The sequence below is a fragment of the Malurus melanocephalus genome, unplaced genomic scaffold (assembly GCF_030028575.1).
Source record: "Malurus melanocephalus ecotype Western Australia unplaced genomic scaffold, MMel_1.1 scaffold_1018, whole genome shotgun sequence".
NCBI lineage: Eukaryota > Metazoa > Chordata > Aves > Passeriformes > Maluridae > Malurus > Malurus melanocephalus.
Genome location: NW_026624250.1, coordinates 39,419 through 66,476, shown reverse-complemented (window position 1 = coordinate 66,476; position 27,058 = coordinate 39,419). Strand labels below are relative to the sequence as shown.

General features: G+C 46.1%; 2 protein-coding genes across 2 annotated transcripts in view; one reads left to right on the top strand and one right to left on the bottom strand.

The window, feature by feature from the left end:
• VPS26B (VPS26 retromer complex component B) overlaps window positions 1-311 on the bottom strand; it is a 19,225-nt gene extending 18,914 nt beyond the window's left edge. The window contains exon 1 of the mRNA XM_057386630.1: window positions 282-311. Within this exon, the coding sequence (XP_057242613.1) occupies window positions 282-311 (30 nt within the window). The remainder of the gene's footprint in view (window positions 1-281) is intronic.
• A 115-nt stretch (window positions 312-426) lies between these two features.
• The window catches only part of NCAPD3 (non-SMC condensin II complex subunit D3), a 29,038-nt gene continuing 2,406 nt past the window's right edge, over window positions 427-27,058 (top strand). Inside the window, exons 1-31 of the mRNA XM_057386634.1 lie at window positions 427-582; window positions 906-1,068; window positions 1,890-2,065; window positions 2,153-2,335; window positions 2,861-2,922; window positions 3,607-3,694; window positions 4,941-5,074; window positions 5,774-5,846; window positions 6,132-6,254; window positions 6,396-6,648; window positions 7,413-7,496; window positions 10,323-10,396; window positions 11,286-11,420; window positions 12,347-12,567; window positions 14,013-14,204; window positions 14,488-14,585; window positions 14,680-14,795; window positions 16,158-16,265; window positions 16,849-16,963; window positions 17,069-17,161; window positions 18,437-18,675; window positions 19,302-19,381; window positions 20,668-20,805; window positions 21,129-21,262; window positions 21,401-21,600; window positions 22,044-22,154; window positions 22,563-22,739; window positions 23,432-23,580; window positions 24,319-24,455; window positions 24,554-24,631; window positions 25,274-25,351. Of these exons, the coding sequence (XP_057242617.1) occupies window positions 1,922-2,065; window positions 2,153-2,335; window positions 2,861-2,922; window positions 3,607-3,694; window positions 4,941-5,074; window positions 5,774-5,846; window positions 6,132-6,254; window positions 6,396-6,648; window positions 7,413-7,496; window positions 10,323-10,396; window positions 11,286-11,420; window positions 12,347-12,567; window positions 14,013-14,204; window positions 14,488-14,585; window positions 14,680-14,795; window positions 16,158-16,265; window positions 16,849-16,963; window positions 17,069-17,161; window positions 18,437-18,675; window positions 19,302-19,381; window positions 20,668-20,805; window positions 21,129-21,262; window positions 21,401-21,600; window positions 22,044-22,154; window positions 22,563-22,739; window positions 23,432-23,580; window positions 24,319-24,455; window positions 24,554-24,631; window positions 25,274-25,351 (3,817 nt within the window). The 5' untranslated portion in view covers window positions 427-582; window positions 906-1,068; window positions 1,890-1,921. The remainder of the gene's footprint in view (window positions 583-905; window positions 1,069-1,889; window positions 2,066-2,152; window positions 2,336-2,860; window positions 2,923-3,606; window positions 3,695-4,940; window positions 5,075-5,773; window positions 5,847-6,131; window positions 6,255-6,395; window positions 6,649-7,412; window positions 7,497-10,322; window positions 10,397-11,285; window positions 11,421-12,346; window positions 12,568-14,012; window positions 14,205-14,487; window positions 14,586-14,679; window positions 14,796-16,157; window positions 16,266-16,848; window positions 16,964-17,068; window positions 17,162-18,436; window positions 18,676-19,301; window positions 19,382-20,667; window positions 20,806-21,128; window positions 21,263-21,400; window positions 21,601-22,043; window positions 22,155-22,562; window positions 22,740-23,431; window positions 23,581-24,318; window positions 24,456-24,553; window positions 24,632-25,273; window positions 25,352-27,058) is intronic.

Sequence of the window (27,058 nt, the reverse complement as noted above, 5' to 3'; positions counted from 1 at the left end):
GTGTCCCAGTCCCAGTCCTGGTGTCAGTCTATGCTCCGGTCTCTCTGTGCCGTTCCCGGTCTCTGTTTCTGCCGTTCCCTCTGTCCTGGTCTCGATCCCGCTCTCTGTCTCTGTGTCCCCGTCCCAGCCTTTTTGTCAGTCTCTGTCCCGGTCTCTCTGTCCCAGTGCCGCGGTCTGTGTTTTTCTCCCGTTTTCTCTGTTCCGGTCTCTGTCCCGGTCCCGGGTCGGCTCTCTCCCGGTCCCGGGGTGACACCAAGGAGCGGGAGGCTCTGACTTCTGACCCTGACAGCGGCTGTCTTTAGCACGCCCATATCTTGCTGGATTTAGGTATTCGCGGGGGTTTTTTTGAGCTTTATTCTGGGTGAAACGCGTGTTTTGGAGAAATCTCGCCCCTGGCGCTGATAAACACTTTTTTCTTTTCCCTCAGCGTGGGTGGACACGGTGTGGGATCTGGATTTCACGGAGACCGAGCCCCTGGATCCCAGAATAGAGGAGGAGATCACAACCGAGGGGCTCGACACCTTTACATGCCTGTACGATGCTCTGGCGCCCTTTGCTGTCGAGAACCAGGAGTGCCAAGAGGTGACATCACCTGAACACACAGCCAGCCACTCTCACCTTCTGTTTTTCACATCTGTCTTGCCTTTAAATTCACAAAATATTCAAAAACTATTCAAACAATTCTTTTCCTGTGTGCTGGAAAGCTCCAGAAGGAACCTATTCCCAAATTTTAATAATATAATTTAGCATGTTAAAGATATACAGTGTTATGTATTATAATTACTAATTTTTAAAGCATGTAACAATACATAGGGGTTTGGTCACAGTGGCAACTGTTAAAATCTGAATAATGGCTGATTTTGGACATCAGGATTTCTTATTATTCCTTGCCTGTTTTGCCTCAGAATATCTGGAGCTTGTTTGCTGAGAACAGCCTGTCCCACCAGGCCCTGGTGGCCGTGCTGCATCACTTTGTGCACGTGGGCCAGCAGAAGAGAGCAAATGCACAGCAGAGGGTGTTTGGTCTGCACTCAGCTGGGCTGTATTTCCTGCTGCTGGAGATCCCAGGTGAGCCTCAGGATGTGCTCTTTATTGCTGGATATAGCAGAGTTCAGGAAGGAGCAGGTTTACAGCAATTCCAGGTGGAACAAGTGTTGTTGGCTTGATGTCTCTGCAAGCCTCAGTGGCAGAGCTGAGCGTGTGGGGAGTGCTGAGAGTGTCACGGGCTGGTGGCAGCCTGGTCTCCTGTCACAGAGGGCTTTGATGGCCTCAGTGTGCTCTGTGTCCTGTGACAAGGTGACAGAGGAGCTGCACGGGGCACAGAGCTGCARCCACACAGATCCCTCTGCTCTGACAGTGAAGGCAGGAGCTTATTCCTGTCCCTGCTCTGTCACTGGGGAATATTTCACGGTGCAGTGCAGCTGAATGGGTTTGTTTGTGAAAATAAAAGTATCAGTTCAAAACAGCCAGCAGCTGGGTGTTTGCAGCAGGTTTGTTCACAGCAGGACCTTTTTGTATTCCAGCATGCCTGAAAGTTTTGCTGATCTTCATGATGCAGCTAGAGGGGGTCAGTCAGCTGGTGACCCTGCTGGATTGTGTCACTGCTGATGATGCATCAGCCTGGTGCAGTTCAAGCAGCTCTTTATTCTTCTCTTGAACTTCCTTAGGCTCTGGGACAACTCCTGTGGAGACAYCACAGAGCCCCAGGCTGGTTTGGGTTAGGAGGGACCTTCCAAATCSTCTCATTCCATGGGCAGGGGCACTTTCTCCTAGAGCATGTCACTCCAGCCTGGSCTTGAGCACTCCCAGGGATGGGATGTGATGCCCAGATGGTTTAATGCTCTCTGTATTTTGTCTGGAAGAGGACTGATGTTGTCTTTTATGGGCAGGCAGCAGAGCCAACCAGCTGTTCCATCAAGTGATGTTTGATGAGTGTCTTCAGACCCTCACAAAATGCTGGCCTCAAGTACCAGAGAAAAGAAAGAAGACTGTTGCTCAGAGCTCACAGCCCAATGCCAGAAGAAACAGAAAGAAAGCAAAACCAAGCAGGAATGAAAACTCCAGTGTAAGATGTTTGTGCAATCTCTTCAGATATAAATCCCTGTTAATAAGCAAATTGTTTACAAGCTGTTTCTCTTTTCTGCCAATATAGTTGATGATGGTGGAGGGGGATGAGATGTTGGAGGGGGAAGAGGATGGTGAAGATGTTTACTTCACAACRCAAGATCTTCAACAGATCCGCAGTGCAATCTTCCTTCTTTTGAAAAACTTCTTACGACTTCTGCCCAATTTCTCCCTGAAGGAAAAGCCTCAGTGCATGCAGACCTGCCTGCAGGTARGAAAGATTMAATTTGAGGARCSTTAGMTCCTCTAACACAAACTTTTTGTGGRTGCAGAGCATTCCACGGGGAGGGGTGGTGAGCCTGCCTTCCATCACCCGGTCCCTGATGGGAATTTGTGGAAATGTTGGAGCAGGGCACCTGCTCTGTGTCTGTCTCTCATGCTGACACTTGCTGGCATATTCCAGGTGTCTTGTTCGTGGAATCAGAATGGTTTGGGTTGGAAGGGAYCTTAAAGTTCATCTTRTCCCAYCCCCTGCCAYGGGCAGGGRSAYCTTCCMCTGTCCCAGGTTGTCCCAATCCAYRTCCAACCTGGYCTTGAACATTTCCAGCGATGGAGCAGCCTCCACTTGTTCTGAGATGCTTAACYCTCACAAGGGGGAGCTTCTGGGCTTTGGGCTCTGCTTATGTTCTGCTTCAAGTGAGGTGTTTGGAAGTTAAAACCAATGGTGTGACCCCAGACACCCCTGCACATCCTCCCCTCAGGTGACTGAGCTCAGCTTGGCTCTCTTCCCTTGCAGGTCTTTGTTGCAATGACCACCTTCGAGTCAGTGCTCAACGAGGTCCAATTCTCAGCAGCAATGTGAGCAAGTAATTCTTAAAAATTCTTAATATTTATACAGTGCTTTTGTTGCCTTTTTCAGCTTAGAAATGAAGCTTGAGATAATTCTAGTATAGGAGATGATATAARAGTGGGGCTTTATTGAAGCTGTCATGGAAGAATATCCACAAAAGCCCCGCAGCGGTGAATAGAGTTTGATAGGTTTGATGGTGATAAAAAGCACCAATTAGGAGGAYAAGTGGTGATGCAATYCCCCCCAGGTCAAGCCCCTTCTCTGCAGCCCCCCACCCTTGGTCCYGGCTATATTTGGTTATGAAAATGGTTCTCACAGCCTTTGGTTCCCAGGAAGAACCAGGATGGGATGGGGGCTTTGTACCCCCAGGGCTCAGAGCYCTGGAATGTATTTGGTTTTCCAGTTGGGGAAAAGGGGAAGGAAAAWTACTGGGAAGGTTACAAACATATAAAAGAAAAAAGGCAAAAATCATTCCAGCATCACTTTGAACAAGTAAAGCCCTCAGTGTTTGTGTTATCATCCTTTTTGGACAAAAATGGAAGTGACAAATTCTCTTAAAAAGATAATTAGAACATGTTCCACCTGCTATCAGCAAACAGCATCTTGTGAATGTTTTCCAGTCAATGAGCTCTTTTAATAATCATAGTTAGTCTGATAAGAGGGAAACACATCTCTTTGCCTTCTTCCCTTAGGGGCATTAAGAATGCCAAGTACATTCCTGAGCTGGCCTATTATGGACTGTACTTACTGTGCTCCCCTCTCCACGGTAGAGAAGATGAGGTAAGAGTTAATCAAGACCTTTAACATCCTCACAGCAGCATTGAGGACAAGTGGTTGTTTCTTTCCTTCTCTGCTTGTCATTTTTGCTTGCATGGTTTTTACTTTTCAGTTTCCCTCTTTGTGCCTGTGCAGGTGTTTGCTGGGTCAGGGCAAAGATGTTTCTTTTCCACCCCCCTTCCTTATCCCCTTGGGCTTCTTTGCTCCTGCATTTGTGTGCAGCAAATTCCATGCTCTRCTGATTCCTGTGGCAAATGAATTGAAAACAGAGGAGAGCTGCAGTGGCATTGGAGGTCTGAATTTTAAAGAAGAGGATTCCAGGTGGCTGCCTTTGCCTGGGATGTTGTGATTCCCTGCTAGATGGAGCTGCAGCACCGCCTGGCAGCGTGAGGGGTTGGGCTGTGCAGTGCTCTGAGCACTTAGTTGTGGTGAGCAGGGCTGGCTCTTGCTCAGAGTGATCACAGAGCAGCCAGTTCTGCCAGAAACTTTCCATCTTTATTTGGTTAAATTGACAAGAAGGGCATCTCCACTTGTCTGAGTGCAGCTGCCCTGGCTGGGGCTGTTGAAGTCTGGGTGTGCCCAAGCTGTGTCTGTGATCCATGTGTCCCCTCTGGGCTGGTTCCGAGCCTGCAGGCTGCAATCAGCAGCTGTCTAGTCAGGAAAGCCTGGGGTACAAACCRACCTGGTTATTCCTGAGTGCCTGCCCAGCTTCAGCAGCCCTGGGCCAGTGTGTTTGTGCCTCCCTGGTTTCTCAGTGCATCATGAGCCTTTTGATATTTGTGGTGACAGGAAGGTGTAGTCACTCCTCTTCCTAGAGCTGTCCCATCTTCCCTGCCTCTCCTCGTTCAGGGAATGGCAGGATCCCAAGGCAAAAGTCTGGCAGGGAGGAAAGTCTGAAAGTTCAAGTGAACAACGTGAAAAAAAACCCTGGTATTTAGCTTAAGATGCCTCAGGTGCAAAACCCAATGAATTTTCTCAAATTCCAAATGTTTCTGGGGAATTGAAGTCCACAGCTTTGGAAGGGATCTATGAATGATTTCAGAAAGCCCTTCTCAGACCTTGCTGAGCTCGTGTAAGAGCATCAGAGCCAGGAAAGCTGTTGTGTGTATTAAAATGTCCTCTTGGAATTTCTCTGCTAGCCGTCATGCTTTAACCTGTGCTGTTGGTTCTAAGCTCGATTCAGAACTATCTCATGAMCCTGGAATGCTTATCCATGGAAAAGAACCTGAACACAACCTCTTCTTTCCAGACTCTTCGCTGTGTCTTCAATCGACTCCTCAATGTCRTTCTGATGGTGAAAGGCAGAGGGAATTCCAAGCGTGAGCCCCTTGCCATCACATCAGCTGTGACCAGTGCCARGAACTTGGCTGTAAAATTCATCAGGTGAGCTCCAGAGCTCTGAGCATGGCTGCTCCTTTCTTCTGGCATGCCTTTGCTTTGCTGTTGAGGTGATAAAGGGATGAGACAAACTGGCACTGGCTTTGAAGTTGTTTGTGCAAATGAGGCTTAATTAAAACGTCTGGAATGGGAATTTACTGAGTTTGCTGGCAGAGAGGAAAGAAGGTTCTGTTTGACAGGAAAGTGGTGGTGAGTGGAAAGGACCCATTTTCTGTATTTTGCTTTGTGTCAGTTTTTCAGGTCTCGTGTTTTACTGCAGAGAATTGCAACGGAAGTGGAAGATTAACATGGAGCTCGTTCCTCCTTAGTTATTTGATTTCTCCTGCCTAATGATATGTTTTGCTTATGTTTATTATTCCCCCTACTGGGGATCCATGTTGTTGGAAGTGTAGTTTGTGCAGGGATCCCCAGACAACATATAAAAGTAGATTGAGAACAAAGAAGCTTTTCATGTTACCCTTCTAGTTGTTAGAAAAGTATGGGAAGAAATTCTTTTGTGCCTGCAAAGCCAGGTTAATGTGCAAATTAAGTAGGGTTCTCTGAGCATATCCTGCTGCACTCATGATTCCAGAATGGCTACTTTTCCTGAGGTTTCAAATGCATTCTGAAAGGAATATCCTTGATTTTTTTCTTCTGTTCTAAACCAGCTTTGATAAAATCTGCTTCTCTCTCTCTCCTGTGCAGTTCTCTGGTAGATGAGCTGAAAGAAGCTGTTTTTCCTCTTCTCCGGATATTCCTCCAACATGTCTGTGACAAGGTATGCCAGGCTCTGCTGCTTCTGGAGCTGAGGAACTCATGTGGATACACTGGAATATTTATAATAGTCAGGAAATCTGTTTTCACAATGTTTTGTAAGGATTGAAAACCTGTGGTGGTTAAACAGTGACTGAGGGAGCTGCGATGATTCTCCCAGCTGTTGTTGAATGTGACCATAATCAGCTCATTAAATTAAAAAAATACTTTTCTGAAGCCCTGAAATGCCTTTCTGGCATCCAGAGCAGAGCAGAGAAGTATCCCAGGCTGCCCTTGCCCCTGTTTTTAGGTGCCAGACAAGGCTGAGTATCGCACCAACGCTGCCCAGGCCCTGGTGACCCTGCTGGACAAATTTCCATCTAAAGAGTTTGCCTCATTCATTGCCTGGCTTTACAAATTCTCACTGGGCAAAGTAAGTGCATCTCCTTGATGTTTTGGAGGTGAAGGGTTCAATCTGAGCGCTGAATAGCTCTGTCACTGCTGGTAGCCAGAGGCRAGAAAACTCTGTGTTCACTTGCATTAACAGCACATTTTGGGCTTTTTCTTCCTGCAGGTTTCCTGCAGAGTCTTTGCCCTGGATGCAGCTTTGGCTTTGTTGGAGCTGCCTGAGAGGAACCCAGGCACCTCCCTGCCCCCAGAACTCCAGAGGTTTTTGAAGCACAAGTTTTTAGTGCAGGTCATGGTGTTTGGCCGGTGCTCAGACAGAGCCGCCGTGGTGCGGAGCAAAGCTCTCAGCAGCTTTGCCCATTGTCTCGAAATGAAAACTGCAGCTATCTTGGAGAGCATTCAGGACTTACTACAGAGCTGTGAGTATTATGGGCACATTAGGTAATGGAAGTCATTCTTGAACTTTCTAGGGAATAATTGCTGGGAGGTAGGAGTTGTCAGGAACTTAAAAATTGGCACATAGAGTCCTTACGTATTGTGTCATAATGAGAAGTAATTCATGCCTTGTTACTTGTGAAGCCTTATATTTGGAAGGGATTTATTCTCGTGTATCAGTTCTAAAGAGATTSATCCGTGAGGTCCCTTTGAAGGATGTTTACAGACAACTGAAATTGCTCATTGGAAAAAAAAACCTAAAAAAAGGAGTTCATTCTTGCCTGAGAGCTGATTAAATCTTGAGTTGCCTTTTGCTTCTGCTAAGTTGTTCTGTTCGTGACTGGCATTCCGAGCTCCCTCAGGTGTGGTAAAGGCCAGATGGCACAATTCAGAGCCTGCACACGGCATCCCACGGTTAGATTGCTTGCCTGAAAAAAAATAGGAATGACAGAGTATCCAGAATTAAAATACTTGGTTTGGTTTCCTTTTTTATTTCTCTTTCTTGGCAGCCTCTGTCCACACAGTGTCGGAACAAACACAAACACTGTGAGTGGGACAGTCAGTGCAGAAAGTATAGAGTTATTCTTTTCCAGGAGGTCTCAGGCTTTTCTTGGCATGTCATTTCCTAAAAATACACAGATCTGTTAAACCTGGGGCATGCATGAGGCTCTCTGTTTAACACTGAACCATCTCCTTGTTGGGTGAATATATGCCTTTGTTATTCTTCAGCTTTTATCTTTTCTCTCAGCCCCATCCAGCTGTCCACCGAGGACCACACCAACTTCCAAAACTGCCAAGCAGAYGGCCAGCAGTGACACTTGTGGGCCTCGTGGTATGTCAGAATTAAAGCAGCCTTTTTAGATAACCATTCAAAGCCTTAATTAAAATCAGACTTTCTGAAGTGTACTCATTGTCCATTTCTCAAAGGAAGTGGAGARAGCTTTCTGCAGAGCTGTTACAAAACACTTAGGGGTGATGAAGGGGGTGGAATTGCCAGCCAGGAAGAGGTACTCTTTCYACTTAAGTCTAAAGAAATACATTTAATCCTGAAATGCTCGTGTCTGTTGGTATTAATGTGGTGGCAACACCTGTTGGAAAGCAGGTAATTTCTTCTTCCCTAAAAAGATGGTAATTGATGTGGGATATAACACTTGTAGCTCCATGAATTTCAGGGTAATTAAATCTCTTGCTCCAGTGCACAAAGARCTAATACATTTTGCTGTGTAAAGCRCAGCACCTTTGAGCAGCACCGTTTTGTAGGCAAGGATCTGTTTCTCTGCAGCATCAGGCTGAAAATTGAAAGTGAGAGCGTCACACGAAATGTCCTGATGCAGCATGGCAAGCTGCCTCTAATTTATTGATAGCATGAAATCACCATGTAAGTTGGCTTTTGTGGCCGGGATGTTCCTCCTTTAAACCTCTCCCTTTCTTTTCCTCTTGTGTGGAAAAGCTTTTCTTCCTAACCTTTAGGCCCCTGCCAGGATCTGCGCTCTCAGTTCTCGCCGCTCACCTCCCTTGAACCGCTGACAATTCAATTCTCTGCACTCTTCCCATCCTTTGTTCCACTCCTCACRCTGCTCCTCACATGGGATCTCACTCTCCCTATCTCCAGGAGCCAGGCTCCAAATTTCCCCCATCGAAAGCTCTCCTATTTTAAAACATTCCACTGATAAATTCCCCTAATCTGCTCCCTCGGATAGAAAACTCCTCCAGGCCACTCAAGGTATTGTGTGTCCCCTGTTTGGTCACAGGCTCCTCGTGCCAGAGGATGCCTGGGTTTGTATCCCATACCCCGCTGAGCACACACTTGGCACTTGGCAAAACAAATTAAGAAAAGGCTGGAATGAAGAAAGACTTGTCTGGAGCTCCAGAGGACGCTGAAACGCAGGGCTCTCCGAGGCAGTCAAGGTGCATTAGCAAAGCTGTCTGGCACATGCTTGTGCTTGGCTTATGCCTGTGCTCATTTTGCTCTCCTCTGAAGACCAAACAGCTCATTTTTTCCTTTAGAAAAGAAATTAATCTTGGCCAGGGATAATCAAAACATGCTCAGCACTCAAGGGCAGAATAAGAAGGGTGGGGATAAACTGCAAGGTGAGGTGTGCACTGCAGAATTCCCTCTGCCCACCAGCATTGAGCATTCCCTTCTCTTGGGAGTTCTCAGCCATTTAGAACTTGGGATTTTTGGTTCTGTCGTTGTCTTTTTTTTTCACCTCTTTTCTACATCAGAAAAACCAATGTCAAAATGTGATTATTTGGTTACCTTCAGAAGACTGGACAATTTTAGTAGCAAAATCTTGCAGTGTGAAGGTCSTGTGCTTTTCCTGTGCAGCTGCTCTCAGGAGGAGCAGGATGGGATTGCCCATTAAGAAAGCCCAGATCAAAGTCCCTTTGCTTCCTTTGGTAAAAATTTATTTTTAATCTAGTTTTGATTAGTTCCCTGTGACTAATCCTATTTTTTAATGGCAACAGGATGGATGTCCATGTGAATCTCTAAGTAACAGATCTCCAAATTTGGCATATCTTTGGGAAATCTGACTTAATGCTRGGAGAAATCTAACAAACAGCAATAAATAGAAACCCTAAAAGCCATGGTAAAATGCTAGAAGTCCTTATGGCCAGTTAATAGCCCAGTGATTCAAAATGTGAGAAATAATTGATCTGTGTACTCACTGGTGTGTCATTTAATAACTTTTTGCCTTGATGATGTATTTTTTRTCCTGACAACATGCAGCAATAAATATGAATATGGCTGTGCAAAGTAAAATTTGAGCCCTAACTTGGCTTTCAGAGAAGAGAGATGTGCTCTGGTTTCCTTTCAGACTCTGAGGTGCTGCTTTGCAGCTGCCATTCTGCAGCCTGGAGGAATTAATAAATGGCAGTAATTTCCCCTCTATGAAACACAGCAGTTTGTGCATTAATACTTGATGCTGTGTGGAGYTCTGAGGCAAAACTCACAGGAGGCTGTGGGTGTTCTGAGCTCTGCAKAGCCTCCCCTGCCTCTGTGCTGCCTCCATTTGTCTCTGCTCTGCCCTGTGCCTGCCCTTCCCACAGGTAGTAGAGTTACCTGTGCCACAGGCTTTTGTTCAATTGTGCCTGATTCATCTGATGAGCTCTCAGACTCTGAATATCAACCTGACATCTTTTATGTAGACAAATGAAGAGGTCAGAAATTACAGATTCACCTTTTTTTTCTTTTTTTTCTTTTTTTTTTCTGCATGTCTCAGGTAATTTGTTTCATCAGTTTCTTTTGTGATCTATTAAGATGTGCTTTCAAATGAAAGAGCTGGGGAAATTGTTTGGCTTTGTTTTGCCTTCTGGCTTGTGCCTTGTTCTGGATTGTTCTGGGTGATTTTAATTGTGCTTTTTTCAGTCCTTCTGAAAGTTTTGGGGATCCATTTGTGCTCGTTTTTGCACTGCTTTAGGGTGCCCAGAGAGGCTGGGGTTTCCCCTGGATCCCTGCAAGTCCAAGGCCAGACTGGACAGAGCTTAGAGCACCCTGGGACAGTGGGAGGTGTCCCTGCCCATGGCAGGGGTGGCACTGGATGGACTTTAARGTCCCTTCCAACCCAAACCATTCTGGGATTGTGCACTTCCGACCGGTGCTGTGGGTATTTCCTTCTTCATGGGGGTAACTCCTTTTTATTCTGGTTTTGAATAGGAAAAGAAATCATGGCCATCCTGAGAATGAGAGCTAGCGATGAGAAAACCAACGTGAGGAAATCTGCTCTGCAGGTAGGGTGGGGTTTGCATCTTTCCCTTCTCCCAGTGATTACCCAAAATCTGCTAAGTCATTAATTAGGTCATAGTTTTGCAGCAAACTCTGTCACTTTGCYCACTTGTAGCTTCCTGCTCTCCCTGCAGAGTACCTTAAAGGCATTACAGATCTTGTTTACTAGCTGCTGATAAGTAAATAATGCAGGCAATAATGATGGAAATTTCTCTAGTACCCTTGCTGGCGTTCTGTTATTCCGTCATTTKCAAGGAGAGGCTCTTGTCAAATGTCAATAGGCATTTCAATTAAGAGACTTCCTCATAAACTGAAGCATATTAGCTGCTTAGTTTGTTTTGACCTTGTTAGCAAAGGGATTAGGTTATAGCCTCCTTGTGTGCTGCTTTCCTWGCTGCTCATTTCTTTAATGAAGTCTTTTAAAGGGAGGTGCTTCAATGGAAATTTCCTTGTTTTAAAAAAGAGGTGTCTGCTGCTGACTGCCTTYCTCTGTTAGTCCTCTTCACCCCAGCTCTTCCCCCTCAATTCACACSCTGATTTGAGCTTCCCAGTTAGGGCTTTGCAATTCATGTTTTAGTGCTTTTCGATTAAAAATAAAAATAAATCCCCTCTTCCCTTATTGCTGAGTAAAAGCCGTGGCTCGTGTGAGAGGCACGTTATTTTCAAGGGGAAGCAGTGYCATTCTCCCTCTCCAGCTGCTGTTTCAGAGCAGCACTGACTGGAACAACGCTTTCTGTTTCATTTTCCATCTCTGGCTGTGCCCAGCGCTCATGAATCGTTAACGTACTGTGTCACACTAGGCGAGATAAATCTCAGCTCAGCGCGGGTAGGGGGTAGATTGTATTTTTGCTYTGCTGTGTTCCTGACCAACTTTTGCTGGTGTTTGGCTGGCAGGTGTTGGCGACCCTCCTGAAGCAGGGGCTGGTGGCCTGCACGGCTGAGGACGTGGGTGTGCTGCAGGAGCACTGCCGTGACCCCGCCGTGTCCGTGCGCAAGCAGTCGCTGCTCTCCATCACCGAGCTGCTCCAGGTGAGGGAAAAAGGGAATTCTGCCACACCCAGGATGGGATAGGTGTCATGAAGCAGCCAGTTGGTTTTTCACTCAGGGTGTTGTGTTTTGTGCCTGTGCTCTCATTCTCAGTATGGCCATGGCTTCTTTTCCTATCCAAAACCAGGATAAAAAGTAATTACCGCCATGAAGAAGGAAATGCCCACAGCACCAGTTGGAAGTGCACAATCCCAGAATGGTTYGGGYTGRAAGGGACCTTAAARYCCATCCAGTGCCACCCCCTGCACTCAGTAGGGACACTTTCCACTGTTCCAGGCTGCTCCAAGCTCTGTCCAACCTGGCCTTGGACATTTGCAGGGATCCCACAGCTTCTCTGGGCACCCYTTCGACTCGGAAATCGTGACTCACTCCAATACCTACTTGTGATTTATGGAGAGTGCTTCCAACTGTTGGAAACRCTGATTTTTCTGGCTGTTGATTTATGTGTCATGAAGAAAATGTTTATGTTGCTGGCCTTCTCAAGTTAAAAAAAAMCCTGAATCACTTTCAGATGTAATGTGTGGATGATAGCACTGCTATATTTTTCTTTCTTTTCTATTTATTCACAAAGGGTTCGTAACTCAGGCTTGGAGCACAGGGTTTATATTAAGCAAAGCTCTTTTTTTTTGTGCTAAATCATCTGCTGCACAGCCTTATTGCAAACCTGTTATAATTCTTTATAGRATCTCAAAACAAAGTGTTGCAGTACTTTAGCAGAAACACCAGGTATTTATCACAGAGATGATTAAAGACCTTGTGATGTTGAGTTTCCCTGTCCCACCTGCTGCCACGTTGTCGGGGTTGATTAAAATTCAGTTTCAAAGTTTGTAGCTGAATCTGGAGGCCTTTGCTGATCTTTCCCATGCATTTGGGAGGCCCTAATGATTTAAAAAATGTGTTTCTGTCAGGCTCAGCAGAGCGATGTCCTGGTACAGAAGGCCTGGTTGTATGGAGTGTTGCCCGTTGTGACGGATGTGGAGAGCTCTGTCCAAGAAAAGGCCTTGGATTGCCTTGATCAGCTCTTACTGCAACACATAAAAGTTTACCATAGATCCAGCAGCAGTGTTGGGACACAGAATCTGGCATGGGACCTGCTGTCCCTCTTGTCTTCAGAATGCCAGGACCTGAGGTGAGTGCCTTTTTCCCTTCYCTACCTATGTTAACATTCAGGGACAAAACCCAGAGGTTTTTTCTACTTTTAATCCCATTAGAATACACAACTTTTCCTTTACAGAAGAAAATTACCTATTGACTGGAGGACTGAGRTAAGAGTCTGAATTTGTGCTCTCATTCCCTGTGTGGCCACACGCTGTTAGGTACCACAGCTGTTAAAATGCACGTGCTGTCTGCTGGGCAAGGATGAGAAACCAAATTTTTCTCTGGGATTTCTTTCAAGCTGCTCAAATTCCCTGCTTGAAACTATCAGTGTTATATTCTAGAGATGGAAACTTGTGTGGAAACAGTGCCTGTGTTGCCCTGCCAGCTCCCAGGACAGAGCTGTTGAGCATGGATGAGCTGGCAGGTGGCGAGAAGGGTTCAGCTTTGCTCCATGTCAGGGATTTTCACTCACCTGTGCTCTCTCCCCCGTCTGAAATTCTCACACACAGCATCATTACATCCCTTGCTGGATGCATTGCTAGCACATGAATATTTCAGTCAAATGGAGGTGTTCCTCTGACAGAAGCGAGAGAGGATATATAAAGCAAGAACATCACCTTGTATTAATTCTCGTGTACAATATGTTACTTGTCTTGTGACAAATCGAATTAGCCTGCCTGCCGTGGGAAGGAGCGGGAGGAACGGGATGACACACAGCATGACAAGGACACAACATTGATTAAAGACAGCTGTGTGTTTATTAGTCAACAGGGCATAATAGCTCTGAAATAGCAAATGAGCCAGTGCTGGTGCTGCTGTGCCAGTGTGGGGAGCTGTCAGCGCTCTGATTCGGGGCCTTTTGGTGATGGGGTTTGCACAGTCATGGCACCTTCTTCCTCCTGACCTTGCAGGACCTTGCAGGACTTTGCAGGAYCTTGCAATGTGAGAAATCTGACAGCTCTTCCAACAGGAAGTAGGGTCATGCAGAGGAATGAGCAGGGTATGATGCCTTGATGTTGAAKCCCTGGGAGCCTTCATGGCCAGGCTGGGTGAGGCTCTCAGCACCCTGGTRTGGTGGAAGGTGTCCTTACCCACGGCAGGGAGTGGAATGAGATGATCCCCAAAGGTCCCTTCCAGCTCAGGCCTTTCTCTGACTCTGAGTATTGAATAACAACTGCTGTTATTGTAGAAAGTCTTGGTTACAAAAGGCTGAAATTACATCTTCCTTACATATCATGGTACCAGTTGGAAGGCCCAGAGCTCTGCATCCACCCAAAGCTGCCAGATCTGTAGTGGGTCAGCCTGACATTGTGCAGTAAATGCATCAATTTTGGGCACAAATAGTAGGAATACCCAGCAATGGCAGCTTCGTAGTGTTGCCCAGTGTACCTTGGACAGAGATGCTGGATTTTACTGGATTTTTCCTCCTGTTTTGTTTATTCCTCCTTTAACWTCTCTTTCCTTCCTTCCCTGCAGCCGTTACCTGAACAAAGCTTTCCAGGTGTGGTCCAGGCAGAAGAAGCTCACCTCCACTTTCACCATGAATGTCATGTCTCACCTGGAGACAGAGCACTCCAGGGAGGCTTGGATGCTGCTTGCCAARGGGGCAGGCTCTTTCCCCAAGCTGAATTATTCCAAGGTGGTTGAATACTGGGACAGAGTCAGCAGGTCAGTGTGTGCTTTGAACTCCATTCTGCAAAGGGAGCACTTTGTGGCCGTCTACAGATTGCCTTTTAGCTGCTTAAATCCCAGTTTTCCCTTCAACTCTGGAGTTTTCCAGCTGGAAATCCAGCAACAGCCACCGGATCTGTCCAGTAACCACCTCCTTCCTTAARCTCTTTGAGTTTTCATTGCCTTTGACAGGTCTGCCTCAATAATGCATGTCCCAGGTGAGAGAGTTGCTCAGCTGGGATTCAGTGGTGAGCCTCAGAGTTCATTTTTGGTGTTGCAGGCAGCAGGAYGTGAGCAGTGACACCATGGGACATGTCCTGTGTGTCATTGGGCACGTGGCRAAGCACCTCTGCAAGACAACCTGTGATGGGCTGAAGGGTGAGTGGCTCTRGGCCCTGCAGAGGTTTTGTGCCTCCCCTCCTCCATCAGCACGGAAAAAAAATGCTCCTTTTATGTGTGATCTCATCTCCAGAGAGCATCTGGAACTGGCTGAAGGAGTTTCAGTGTCCCCTGCGAGCCATCAGCTCAGCCGTGGAGGCCCTGCACAAGCTCTGCCAGACCTCTGCAGAAACACCACAGGAGGCACAGGTGGGACTTAAAATATCCCTTTGAAAATAGCCTGCTCCCCACTCAGGGGGTGTCTGCTGCTGTCTCCAGGCTGTGGGCTGATGAGTTCTAAAAAAGAGGCTCCCACTCCAGCAGCTCCAGCCTGCTCTGCTCAGCTCTGATTTTCGCTGYACTTGTGCTGGAGAACATCCCGTGGCTGAGCCTGGACTTGGGAGAAATCAAATGTTTTTACCCCCACACCTCTGAGATATCTTGCATTTGCCTTTTGTCCAAATGTTCAGAATTCCTAAAAGGAACTTGTTGCTGTGCTTTTATTACAGCAGCTGCTTCTCTGGCTTGGTCCAGTTTGAAGCCCCAGATTTATACTTTAATCTCTGCCTGTTCTCTATCAGAGCTGCTGGAGATGCACATATTTTCTAGACCTCTTCCAGCAGACCAAACAGGGAGTTAATAACTTGCACATAACTTTTTTCTGCCTCCATTTGTTTTATGCCATGGCTTTGTTCTGCTCCCAYAGTGGGAAGTCAGGCCATATTTTGTTGGTAAAATAGAGATCTSAGCCTGAACACAATTGCAAAGAAGCTCAAACTGATTCAGGTCTCTGTCCCTGATGAGCTCTCTTTCAGTGTTGAGGACAACTCTTTTATAATAAGCATCTCAATAAAATTTAGTAAATAGTGTGCAAAACTGCGCACTCTGTGCCTCAGGAGCCAGGGTGGGGTGATGGTTTCTGGGTTTTTAAACTGACAATCAGAAAATCAGAAACTACCTCATGTAGGTACAGTCGCCACAGAGTGTTGGCTTAAAATGAAATGCAGATGATGTTCCTGTAGTTGGTCATTTGAGCCAATCTAACAGCTATCATTTATCCATGCATTTCTTTATCAAAATCACCACTTTGAGATGGTGGAAAACCCAAAATGATGCTTTATATTCACCACAATCCAATAGACAATCGGTTTTTCCTCTGTTTCCCCTCCACTCTTTGGAATTCTCATCATGTTTTCTTGGTAATGGAGCTGCTTTTTTCAWGCAACATCTAAAAATTCACACAGACACCTCCAATGTGTTGGATGCACATGAAACAGTCGCCCAAATCCTTTTTGTTTAAGTCTGTGTGATTTCTATAATGAAGTAAACTTAGGCCTGTGGATCATTAAAAGCTGAATTTTCCAAGGTGTTTTGACACTTGCACACATCCTTTGATGTGCAGGGAGAATTTYAAAGCTCTGAGGCACTGTCAGATTGATTTTAATGGGATCCAGATTATTAAAAGCATATAAAGACTTTTGATATTAGGGATTCATGTGTGGACAGATATTTCAGCTATCTTTTGTTTAATTAATAAAGTGTTGAATTAATTTTTGTTTAATTATGGAACAGGAGCAGCTCAACGAGGTGTTTGGAGATTTAGTATCCACCTGTGAGAGCTACATCTCCAATATAGTCCTCAAAGAGGGTGGAGCAGATCAGCTGCAGGAAGATGTCCTGGTAAGTTTGGTTCCCCTTCCCAGATTATTTATAGGGTGTAGGGTGTGCTTGGGGTCGGTGTTCCTCAGAGTTCATGCCAAAAACTGGGATTTWATAGGAYTTYTAWTAKKATTTTTATAGGATTTTTATTATTGATAGGATTTTTCCTATTTTACATAAAATAGGAATTTTCATGACCTCTGTGTGTGATGAAATCTTGTATTTACGGGCCTGGGAGCAMGCAGCAGTTTCACACACCAGCAGTTGCTTTAAGGATATGGCACCCCATGTATTTTTAATACATTACGTAGTTTTTTCCCTTGCTTTTCCACTCCAACTTCTCAGATGAGCTGTTTGGGAGAGAAGTCTGTGAAATGCCTGRAATGCTTTGAGGGGTATTTCAGTCTCATTAGATGTGGGGGGTGGTGGAGCATCTCAAACACACCCACCCAGGATTTCTGTTCCAAAGCCTCCCCTTCTGTTCTCCAGCCACCGCCTYGGAAGGACTGAGGGGATTTGGAGTTGTTTTTGGAGAAGAACCGACTCCTGCTGGCTTCATCTGCAGCTCAGAGCTTTTGATCACAGTGCTGCTTTCTCTCTGCAGGTGAAACACCTCTTYCTCCTGGGTGATGCTGCCCAGATGTGCCCAGCCAAGGTGGGCAARCCCATCTTCTTTCTGATCCAGTCCATCCTGGCCTCTTCTTTCGGCGAGGACCAACGTGAGCCGCTCTCCTTCTGCCTTTAGCTTTGCATTTATGGCACCACTGCTCCCCARGGTGTTTATCCACCCCTGACCTGTTCTTTTCCAACGTCCACCTCCACAGACAGCAAGGAATTTCTCAGTTCCCAGTCGCTGTCCCAGTTCAGAGGCTCAGCCATGCCTACCGTGGTCAGGGCTCACGCATTCATCACTTTGGGTAAGTGCCACCCTGCCCTAGAAATGGGCCTTGGTGTATCTCAGCCCTTCTGGTGAAGTTCTGCCCAAAATCTGAAGAGGAGGAGGCTCGGGGGGGTCCTCATCACTCTCCACAGCTCCCTGATAGGAGGGAGGARCTGGGTGACAAGGGACAGGATGAGAGGGAACAGCCTCAAGCTGTGCCAGGGGAGGCTYAGGTTGGACATGAGGAGGAATTTCTTCACTGAAGGGGTTGTTAAACATTGGAAGGGGCTGCCTGGGGAAGATTGGAGGAACCAAGGAATGCCTGGATGTGGCACTCAGTGCCCTGGGCTGGGTGACAAAGTGGGAATCGATCACAGGTTGGACTCAGTGATCCCAGAGGWCTTTTCCAACCTCAGTAATTCCCTGTAAAGCTCTGTCAGTTGTGACAGCRAGCCCCCGTGCTCTGTCTGCATTACCTCARCTCGGAGCTTTGCAAATATCCATGGAAACAAGCTGGGCACAGCACCAGAGCCCTGCCAGCTCTGCTCCTCCAGGTGGTTAATGCACTAATAGTGATCAAGAATTAGCTGTGTCCCCCTGGGCTGTGCTCTCCTTGTGCTCAGAGCTGGGTGCTGAAGGATTGTCTCACTTGCAGTGAGATGCTCCAGAGAAGGTGAAGAAAACTTGGTGCTTTTGATGTTGTTTAGAGCAGAATGACTTCACACAGTTCCTTGTTCTCCTCAGCATGAGTGAAATGCTGCTTTCAGAGAAGCCTGCTCAGATGCATTCCCAGGATTCTGTGGAACACCAAGTGAAAGTTCTGGGTTTTTAATACTTCTCTGGTTGGGAACAAGTTTCTTTTGCAGATAGGCAGCATTATTCTTCCTTTAATTGCTTTGGAAAGTTGAATACTTTTGCGCAGGAACGGGGAGAAGTGATGTTCAAACTATTGCAGGCTATTTTATTTTAAGTTGGTTCAGTGATGCTCTCAGAGGTGGGTGTCTCCCTGCTATGCCTATGACAGCTGGGGCTGTTCTTTTTAGCTGCTTTGAATAATACCCTGTACACAGAAATAGTTTGCTGTGAAGGAGGGAGTTTGGCATAGAGACCCATTCTATAGGTCTAAGGGGAGTTTGAAAGAACTTGAGGCACTGTCTTCTTCAGAGATGATGCAGTTTTGCTCGAGTTTCTTGTTTATTCCCCCTGTTTACTTCCCGATGGGGTTTGGACCCCAAGAAGGCAGCGAGCGGGGCTGGGCTGGCCGGGCACGAGGATCCCCAGCCAGCTGTGCCCCTCTGCTGCCCTTCCCCAGGTAAGCTGTGCCTGCAGCACGAGGAGCTGGCCAAGGAGTCTGTGCCAACACTGGCCCGTGAGCTGGAGGTGTCACCACACCTCCCTGTGCGCAACAACGTCATCATCGTGCTGTGTGACCTCTGCATGCGCTACACCTCCATGGTGGACAGGTACATGGGTGACATCGCCCTGTGCCTGCGCGACACACAGCCCCTGATCCGTGAGCAGGCCCTGAGCCAGCTCACCAACCTCCTCCAGGTGAGCCTCAGCTGCCTCGTGGCTGGAATTAATGCAACTTTTAAAATTAATCCAACGTGGAAATGCTGTGTTTAGTTCCTGCCTTTTCTGCTCACACCAACAGCACAGTTGGATAATGAGGTTATTTTTAGGYGATGGTTGCCCCTTTTCTCATCTTGGTTTCTTTGAACTCCCTCCAGTTTCGCTCCTCTATCAGTGGCTGTAACAAGCACCACAACACCTTTTTTCCTCTCCTGCTGTCTCTGCTGATTGTTCTGGAGGTGTGATTGTTGAGAGGCTCAAGATGTTTACCCTCCCCGTGTTCACAGGAGGGCACGTTTGGAGTGCATTTGGCTCTGAAAACAGTGTTGAAGATCTCATCTGCCATGGGATGGGAGACCAGATTTTTCATTTTTCTACTTTATTCCTTATACCTGGGGTAAACCTTGATATGCTGCTATGACAWTTATGCTGCTTGAAACATCCTCCAAAACACTTGGGGTCATTTTGAGGTTTGTTTTGGGGTTTATTTTGGGCACCTCTGGCTGAGATTTTACAGCTTGTTCATTCACCTGGCTACAGTTTAGAGGTTCACACTAAGTTTTCCTGGCTGGGGTCGTTAATTTTGTGTTTGCTGATTTTTACAGGAGGAGTTTGTGAAATTGAAGGATGGTCTTTTCTTTCGGTTTGTTATTGTCTTGGTGGATCCAGTCCCAGAAATTGCCAGGTAAAAAAACTCAGCTGTGAAATGATGGAGGAGCTCAAGGTCAGAGATGTCTGAAAACCTGTCTCAGTCTTGGCACCTTCACACTGTGAAGAGAAATTCCAGTGAGAAACCAGATTATCCCACTAACCTCTACTTCCTTTAGGGTCTGCAGTGGTAGCAAAGAGGTGATGAACCTCTCTCCATGTCATTTGAAAGTCCCAAAGTGTGTCCTTGGCTGTCCTCAAAATGTGCAGCTCTGCTCTGTTTAGGACTCAGTTATCCAGAACCAAAAAATTTTTGAGACAAGCCTCTCTGAAATCTTCCTTGTGGTTTTCTGACAGGCTCTGTCTCAACCGCTGGGTTTGTTTCAGAACTAGGATTAAATATTTTGTTGGGCTGAGTTTTTATTTTATTTTGCATGTCTTGTCTTTTCAGCCTTCTGCCAAATCTTGTCATTGTCAGAGGAATGGCCTGTCAGATGATGTGTCAGAGCAATTATGCACCCTGGTTTTAAGTGCMTGTTTATGAAGTTTTTGGAGGTTTCAAAGTCTCCAGCTGCTCTGTTCAGTGAGAAATGAGTGGGACAGGTTTCCTCCAAGATAGGAGGCTGTGCAGAAATTCCAGATGCAAAGGAGGACTGGACACCTCGCTGCTTTCTTCTGCCTGGAAGAGTTAATTTGAGATGGCTATTTCCAGAACCATCAACCTTTTGTCAGCAGCTGTTTGCATTTCCTTTTCTCCTCAGTGTGTTTTCAATATCTAAAATRTCTTTCCAGTAGATGGTGACATTGCAGCACCATGTTCCTACAGGAACTTGGTGCCGTTTCTTTGGGAGCCTTTTCTTTGCATCTGCATTTAGTGACTGCAGCCAGACAAAGCCACGTTCTTCAAGTCTGGGGTTGCCTTGCAGCCCTTGCAGGACCTTGGGTGATTAACTTGCTGCTGAGGGCTGTGTCCCAGCCACAGTTGGACCCAAGTTATTCAAATAATTAAAATGTTGTGCCTGGATTCAAGTTCAGATTTATTTCTGACTCAGTTTACTTCAATTGCTATAAAAATAAGTAGTGCTGTGGATGCTGGAAAAGTCTGTCCCTCTGCAAAAAGGGACACTGGAAATCAGTGAGGTGCAAAAAGGATGGAAATCAGTGAGGTGCTATCCTTGTGCAAACCCAAATGAAGCTAGGCAAGAATTAAATGGGATATTGAGGCAGAGGAAATCAATCTTGTGCCTTGGGAGCCCCACACTGTTTCAGGGGTGGCTTTTAGCAATTATCCAGTGCTAATTTCTTTCCTTTTCTTCTCTCCAGGCTGGCAGAGTTYTGTCTGCTGCGTGTCATGCTGAAGAAGAACCCTGGGCTGTTCTCCCAGCATTTCATCGAGTGCATCTTCCATTTCAACAGCTACGAGAAACACCCCAAGTACAACAGGTTCCCCCAGAGACCSCGGTCAGTTGAGCACATTTCTGTCTGATTTCGGCTAAATTATGGGCTGTCTGCTCCTGCAGCTCTCAGTGACAGCACAGCATTTGTGTCACTTCATAATTATACCTGAAACAGAGTGGAAAAAGCCAGGGSAAGCAGAGTTGAGCTGAGTCCTGCTTTCCCTGTGACACTGCTGCGTGTAATTTGTAGGGCTGAGTGGTGTCCTAACAGGTTTATGGGTCTTAAAAGTGATATGCAAATATCCCYAGCTGATTGAAGGTCTTGTTATTGCTGGGAGCTGGCAGAATGGGATTTGGGCTTCAGTGAAATGTCGTGCTCTGCCACAGGGCGAAGCAGCTCTTCTCTCTGAAGGGGAAGGAGAACAAGGAGAAGAGGATGAGGATCTACACCTTCCTGCTGGACCATTTCACAGATGAACAGAGGTTCAACATCACCACTACCATCACCACCAACATCCTGGGTAAGGKTCTGCCTTTTTTAAAAAATCTGGAAAACAAAAAACCACTATAGAAGCTCCTAATCCAGGTGTTTTATCTTCCTGGCTTTCCCATCACTGCTGTTTGCAGTGAAATAAATTAACTTTGGCTCGTTGTTCCAGCTTGCTTTGTGGATGAGCTCCTTCCTTTGGACCTGGAATCCAGTGAACTGCTCTCAGACACCTTTGCAGTCCTTAGCTGCAAAGAAATCAAGCTGTCAAGCATGAGGTCAAAACCTGAGGAGGACATTGACCCTGAGGAAGATGAGATGGCAATGGCCAATGCTGTCATGCAGGTGACCCAGAAGAAGCTCATCTCGCAGGTAAGGGGCATTGCTGTGGGCAGAGGGCTGGGAAGCTCTGTGTCTTGTRAAAAACAAAAAGTGAAGGCAAGATTGGTGAGGGATGCTTGTCCTGGAGCAAGAGGGATCAGAAATGCCTGTCCCCAGCAGCCAGTGGAGCTGTGCTGAGCTGGATTTGTTCCCCACTCCTCTCCTTGCAAAGCATTTGAGCCTAACAAGGGCTTTCTGTGCCTGTCGGGGCAATTTGCCTTCACTGTGAGAAATGAGTGACACAGGGATGCATCTCAAAAGGCTCKACTTGGGTTAAAAGCCTCTGTGCACGTGTGTGGTGTAAGAGCAGCCTTAATTACAGTAATTGCCTGGCTGGGGAGAGAGAGCTCCTCTCACTTGGGCCATCCATGGACCCTCAGAGCAGCTTCTCCTTCATTGCCACCTGTAACTGCCCRTGCCTTGTTCACAAAAAGGTTCAAAAGAAGAATTTAATAGAAGAGGTCATCCCAGTAATCACATCACTGAAGGATTTGATGGAGGAGAAGAGGATCCCWGCTCTTAAGGACCTGATGAACTACCTGCGGGTAAGGGGGAAGGGTTTTCTTGCTTTTCTTCGTGGTGTTTTCATTCTCTCTGGAATTAATGTGCTGCGTGTGCAACCACTGCCAGAACGAAGGAGCCTTCTTGGAAGGGAAGAATTCACAAGAGAGGATGTTGTGACACTGCTACTGTGTTAAATAATGTGGGAGGTGGAGGGATTGGAGATAAGGATCTTGGTGTGGAACGTGGGCAGGGAGAAAGCTTAAATGCTGGAAAGCTCTTCATGTTCCGAAGAGCAAATTGGAGTTGAAGCTCTTCAGTCTGTTAAAAACACCTCTGCTCTACCAACTGGTGTTTCCTTTTGCTCYCAAGCAGCTGTGAGCTGAATGGGGATGTGAATCAGGAGCTGGGGGAGAGTTCTGAGAGGGTCCAAATATTCCTTCTCACTGCAGGAAATGATGCAAGATTACCGAAACGAAATCCAGGAGTTTTTTGCTTTGGACAAGCGGCTGGCAGCTGAGCTGGAGTATGACATGAGGAAACATGAAGAGCAGCTGGCCAGGGAGAAGGAGCTGGAGCAACAGCAGCCCTCCTCAGCTTTTGGGGAGACCCTTGGTGCYRTTATCTCTGTAYGTGTCTCTTCTGTTCAYTTTTGTGAGCTCACAGCACCCAGGCCCTGCCTGTGGACCCCAGCACTTGGGACAGGATGGTTATGAAGTGTTTTCCTACCACTTTGTACTTCCTGACAGAAGATTTGGTTTCAGAGTCATTTAAAAGGCTTAGAACATCAACAAACAAAGCAAAGAGGAGCAGCAAATGATTAATGGAAGAAGAATGCAATTTAAAGGGAAAACCAAGTCTAATTTGGCACTGGCTGGGCTTAAATTATTCTCTCTGTTCCCAGRGTGATAAACTGGTAACAAAGAGAAGAGTTCACTTTGTCTGACTTCAGGTGTCCACAGAGTGGAAATTCAAACCTGTCCTAGTCAGGCAGATCCTCTTTTAAATTCAGTGTAAAGAAATAAATAGGTGCTTGAGTTAATTGTCCTGAACTGCTTTAGATCCCTACCTTCAGACTAAATGACTTGTAGCCTGGGAGTGCATTTCTCTGCAGACTTCAAAAGACCACTCATATACAGACCCCTAAACTGGAACATTTGTGTCCCTCTTCACTTGTTAAAATTTTGGACAATAAATGGTTTCTCCCCAGCACCCTTTAAACCCACCACACAGCCCTTAAACCCTTGGCTCCAAGCTCCTCCTAGGGTTTTCTGCCCCTGTATCCCTTAACAAATATTACCTTTTCTCCTGTTTTCTGCAGCAATCTCCATCTTTGGAGGGAKCTGCATCTTCTGGTGGCCAGAATAATGACACTCCTCAGGCTTCTGCTGGTGGGACACAATCCACATCCATCCCTTCCTCTGAGTTTGCTGTACCTAGAGCCGATGCTCAGCCAATGGCACGTCGCAAGTATGGGCTCCTCTTTGTGTTACCTGTTATTTTATGTTTGTATTTGTAATATATTTGTAGTTATTTTAAATTTATTTTCAATTTGTTTGTAGTTATTTATTGTATTAATTTTCTTAGATATTAATTTTTATATATTTATTTAGAGATATTTATTATATACATTATATATTACATAGATGATAAATAAATATATATTTATTACATATATACTAAATACATATTACATATATTAATATATATTATTGAAATATATTATTTATATATTTATATATTATATTCATTTATTTTAAATGTATTTGTAGATATTTATTAAATTAAATTTCTATATTTATTTATATGTATTTATTACATACATTATACATTTGTTATATATTATAGATAAATATTTATTCTATGTATTATATGTATTATAAATATATATTTATTATATATTATATATATTATTCTAKATATTATTTTTATGTTATTTTTATATTATTTTATATTATTTTTATATTTATTTATAATTATTTTTACATATTAATTATATTAATTATTTTTATATATTTGTAGTTATTTTTATTGCTTTGCTGATCCACTCCTTAGTGCTTTGAAAGTCATGGGTGTTGCAGCATCGTCTTCCTATCATTTGGTGTTTAAGATGATAARGGATCAGGAGGGGACAGATCTCTCCTCACTACATGCATCTTATCAGGGTTTTTAGAGGGAAATCMGTTTCTGACATGTTTTTGGCCTTAGGGCAGCATCCCTGACCACCATGGCCATCCTGAACGCTGCCAAGAAGGCAGCAGAAGATGTGACCAAGAAAAAGCACAGCAAGAGCATGGGGAGGGGGTCATTGCCATCCTCTGAGCCCTGGAGTGCCAGCCAGCAAGGTGGGAACACTGCTGCACMCTGCTCTGCCTCTGCACTGCAGCTTCCTCACACAGATCTGCTCAAAGCCTGGTTTCTTGAATGTATTTCTTCTTTGCAGGGCTCTCCCCAAACCTGAGCCCACAGTCCAATGGAGGAAACGTGGCTGTGGCAGGCCGAGCAATCAGCACCCCAGCGGGTGAGTAGGAGCTGCTGGCTGCAGATTATCCTGAATAATAAGGCAGGGAGATGTGACCAAGAAAAACTCAGCAAGGGTGCAGGGAGGGGTTCACTGGCTTCCTCCAATCCCTGGAGTGCCAGCCAGCAAGATCGAAATGCTTTATTCTCTAAACTTTTTTGCTCTCTAAACTTTTTTGCTCTCTAAACTTTTTTGCTCTCTAAACTTTTTTGCTCTCTAAACTTTTTTGCTCTCTAAACTTTTTTGCTCTCTAAACTTTTTTGCTCTCTAAACTTTTTTGCTCTCTAAACTTTTTTGCTCAAAATCAAAGCCAAATAACAGAGGATGTGTGGAATGACTGACTTAAGTGATGGTCAGCTTTGGCCAAACCATTTATTTTTGTGCCTTCTCTCTTGCTTTAAGATAATATTTGACCACTCAGTGGTAAATTGAGACAGTTTATTTCCTACTTTGTTCTTGTTCTGTTCTCAAGCAGTATCTGAGGTGAGGCCCTGTGAGTTTTAACCTGTCTTCAGAAAAGAGCCAGCTGCAGGCTTCTCTGGCTCTGAACTCGTGCTTGTTTGCACAGATCTAGTTAAACCCTTGATTTTTGAATGTATTTCATTTTATTTCATTTCTTAATTATTCCCTTGTTGTTTGCAGGGCTTTTCCCAAGCCTGAGCCCACAGTCCAGTGGAGGAACCRTGGCTGTGGCAGGCCGAGCAATCAGCACCCCAGAGGGTGAGTAGGAGCTGCTGGCTGCACACTATTGACTCATATAAGTGCTTGTAGAAAAGAAGAACCCTCCTAAAACCAAGTGTTTCAAATGGATGATGTGCAGGGGAAAGCACAGTCCAGGAGTGTCCTTGTGCATCTCACAGGGTCAGTTCAGGATAGGATTTATTTTTGGATGCTGAAGTAACAGAGTGCCCTTTCTCCCTTCCCTGACTCTGGGGTACTGAAGAGGAATATTGTTGTGGTTCCTCAGCAGCCTGCATGGCCCAAAGGGGCAAAGCTGAGCACTTCTGAGTTGCAGAAATCAGCTGGGCGATATTAGACTGAATTGCAGAGGCCTGCTGCAGAGGGAAATCCTCAAGCTCTGGCCCTTTGTGCTCTGAGTTGTGCCAACAGGGTCTGGGGTGAGCTCCAACCCATTCCTAGAGCAGGCAGAGGGCTGTGAGGGCTGCAGGAGAGCCCAGGGATCTGCTCAGAGGGAATCACAACCTGCACAATCACTGAGAACCCAGCTGAACACTGGAGAAAGATCGGTGTGCTTCTCTCACTGCCATGGAAATGACAGYGAAAATGCACAGAGAACAARCTCCAAYAMACAAAYTGTGAGWCTCTGTGCTCATGTCCAGTGCAGCYRAACCTTCCAGAGGGAGCTTCTGTTGGGATGCTCTGTGACAGCCCTGCAGTGTCTCTCTGTGCACACWCAAACCCAAATGGAGCTGAGTTCCAGCAGCAGATCCCATTTCCTTTCCATGAGTTTTCTGCTGAACTCCTTCAGGGCATCTCCCCTGTGCTGTGAGTTTGATGTTCAGACCCTCAGTGCTCTGAAGAAAGCTCCAGATGTGGCTGTGTGGCAGCCCTGCCCTCCTGGGGCTCTGGGGGCTGTTTGGGGAAGGGGCTGGTGTCCCCAGGGAGCTGTGCCCTTTGCCAGCCCTGCCCTGCTCAGGCTCTGGGGGCTGTTTGGGGAAGGGGCTGGCGTCCCCAGGGAGCTGTGCCCCCTGCCCTGCCCTGCTCACACACACAGGAGAGCCATGCTCTGCACACCCCTGAGAGCCCTGAGCAGGGGCAGGACCGGTGTGCAGCCACTGGAAAATCTGATCCCACTCTTCCCCGCGTGCTTGTCCACCTCAATGTTTCTCTGTGCCTGAGCAACAAGCAAAGAATGTGGAGATCTGTGCAAAAAAAAAAAAAAGAATGTTTTTAGAGAGCGGGATTCTTTGAGCGCCGTGGTCTCTTGGAAGCTCGCACGGCTGTTTCTCTTAAAGCACCATATGGTGAAAAAGGAGGAGAAATGTTAATCTGCAGTGGTGCTAGAGCTGAATTCCTGCTTTGCTTGGAGGCAGCATGTGTCCTTCAGCAGGGAGACAAACTGTACAGAGCAGGATCATCACTGCAGTCAGCGTGTGCTGAGCCATCTGTATGGTGGCACAGGCTGACAGACAATCAGAATAAAACATTTTATTCCTCTGGTACATCACTCTGAGACTATTGGAGACRCAGTTCTTTGTAAACAGGTTTGTGCTTGGGAAGTTGGGAGCAGCTGTCCCCTCTTGCTGCCTCCTTCAGCTGTTCTGGCTGTCTCTCTCTTCCCTTCTGTCTCTGGGGCTCCTCAGCTCCTGTTTGGTGCTTTGGGAACAGCTTCAGCAGATCTGGGTGAGCGGGGATTGCACATAAACACACGTGGAGACACCACCTTCCCATGCTGCATGGGAAGCC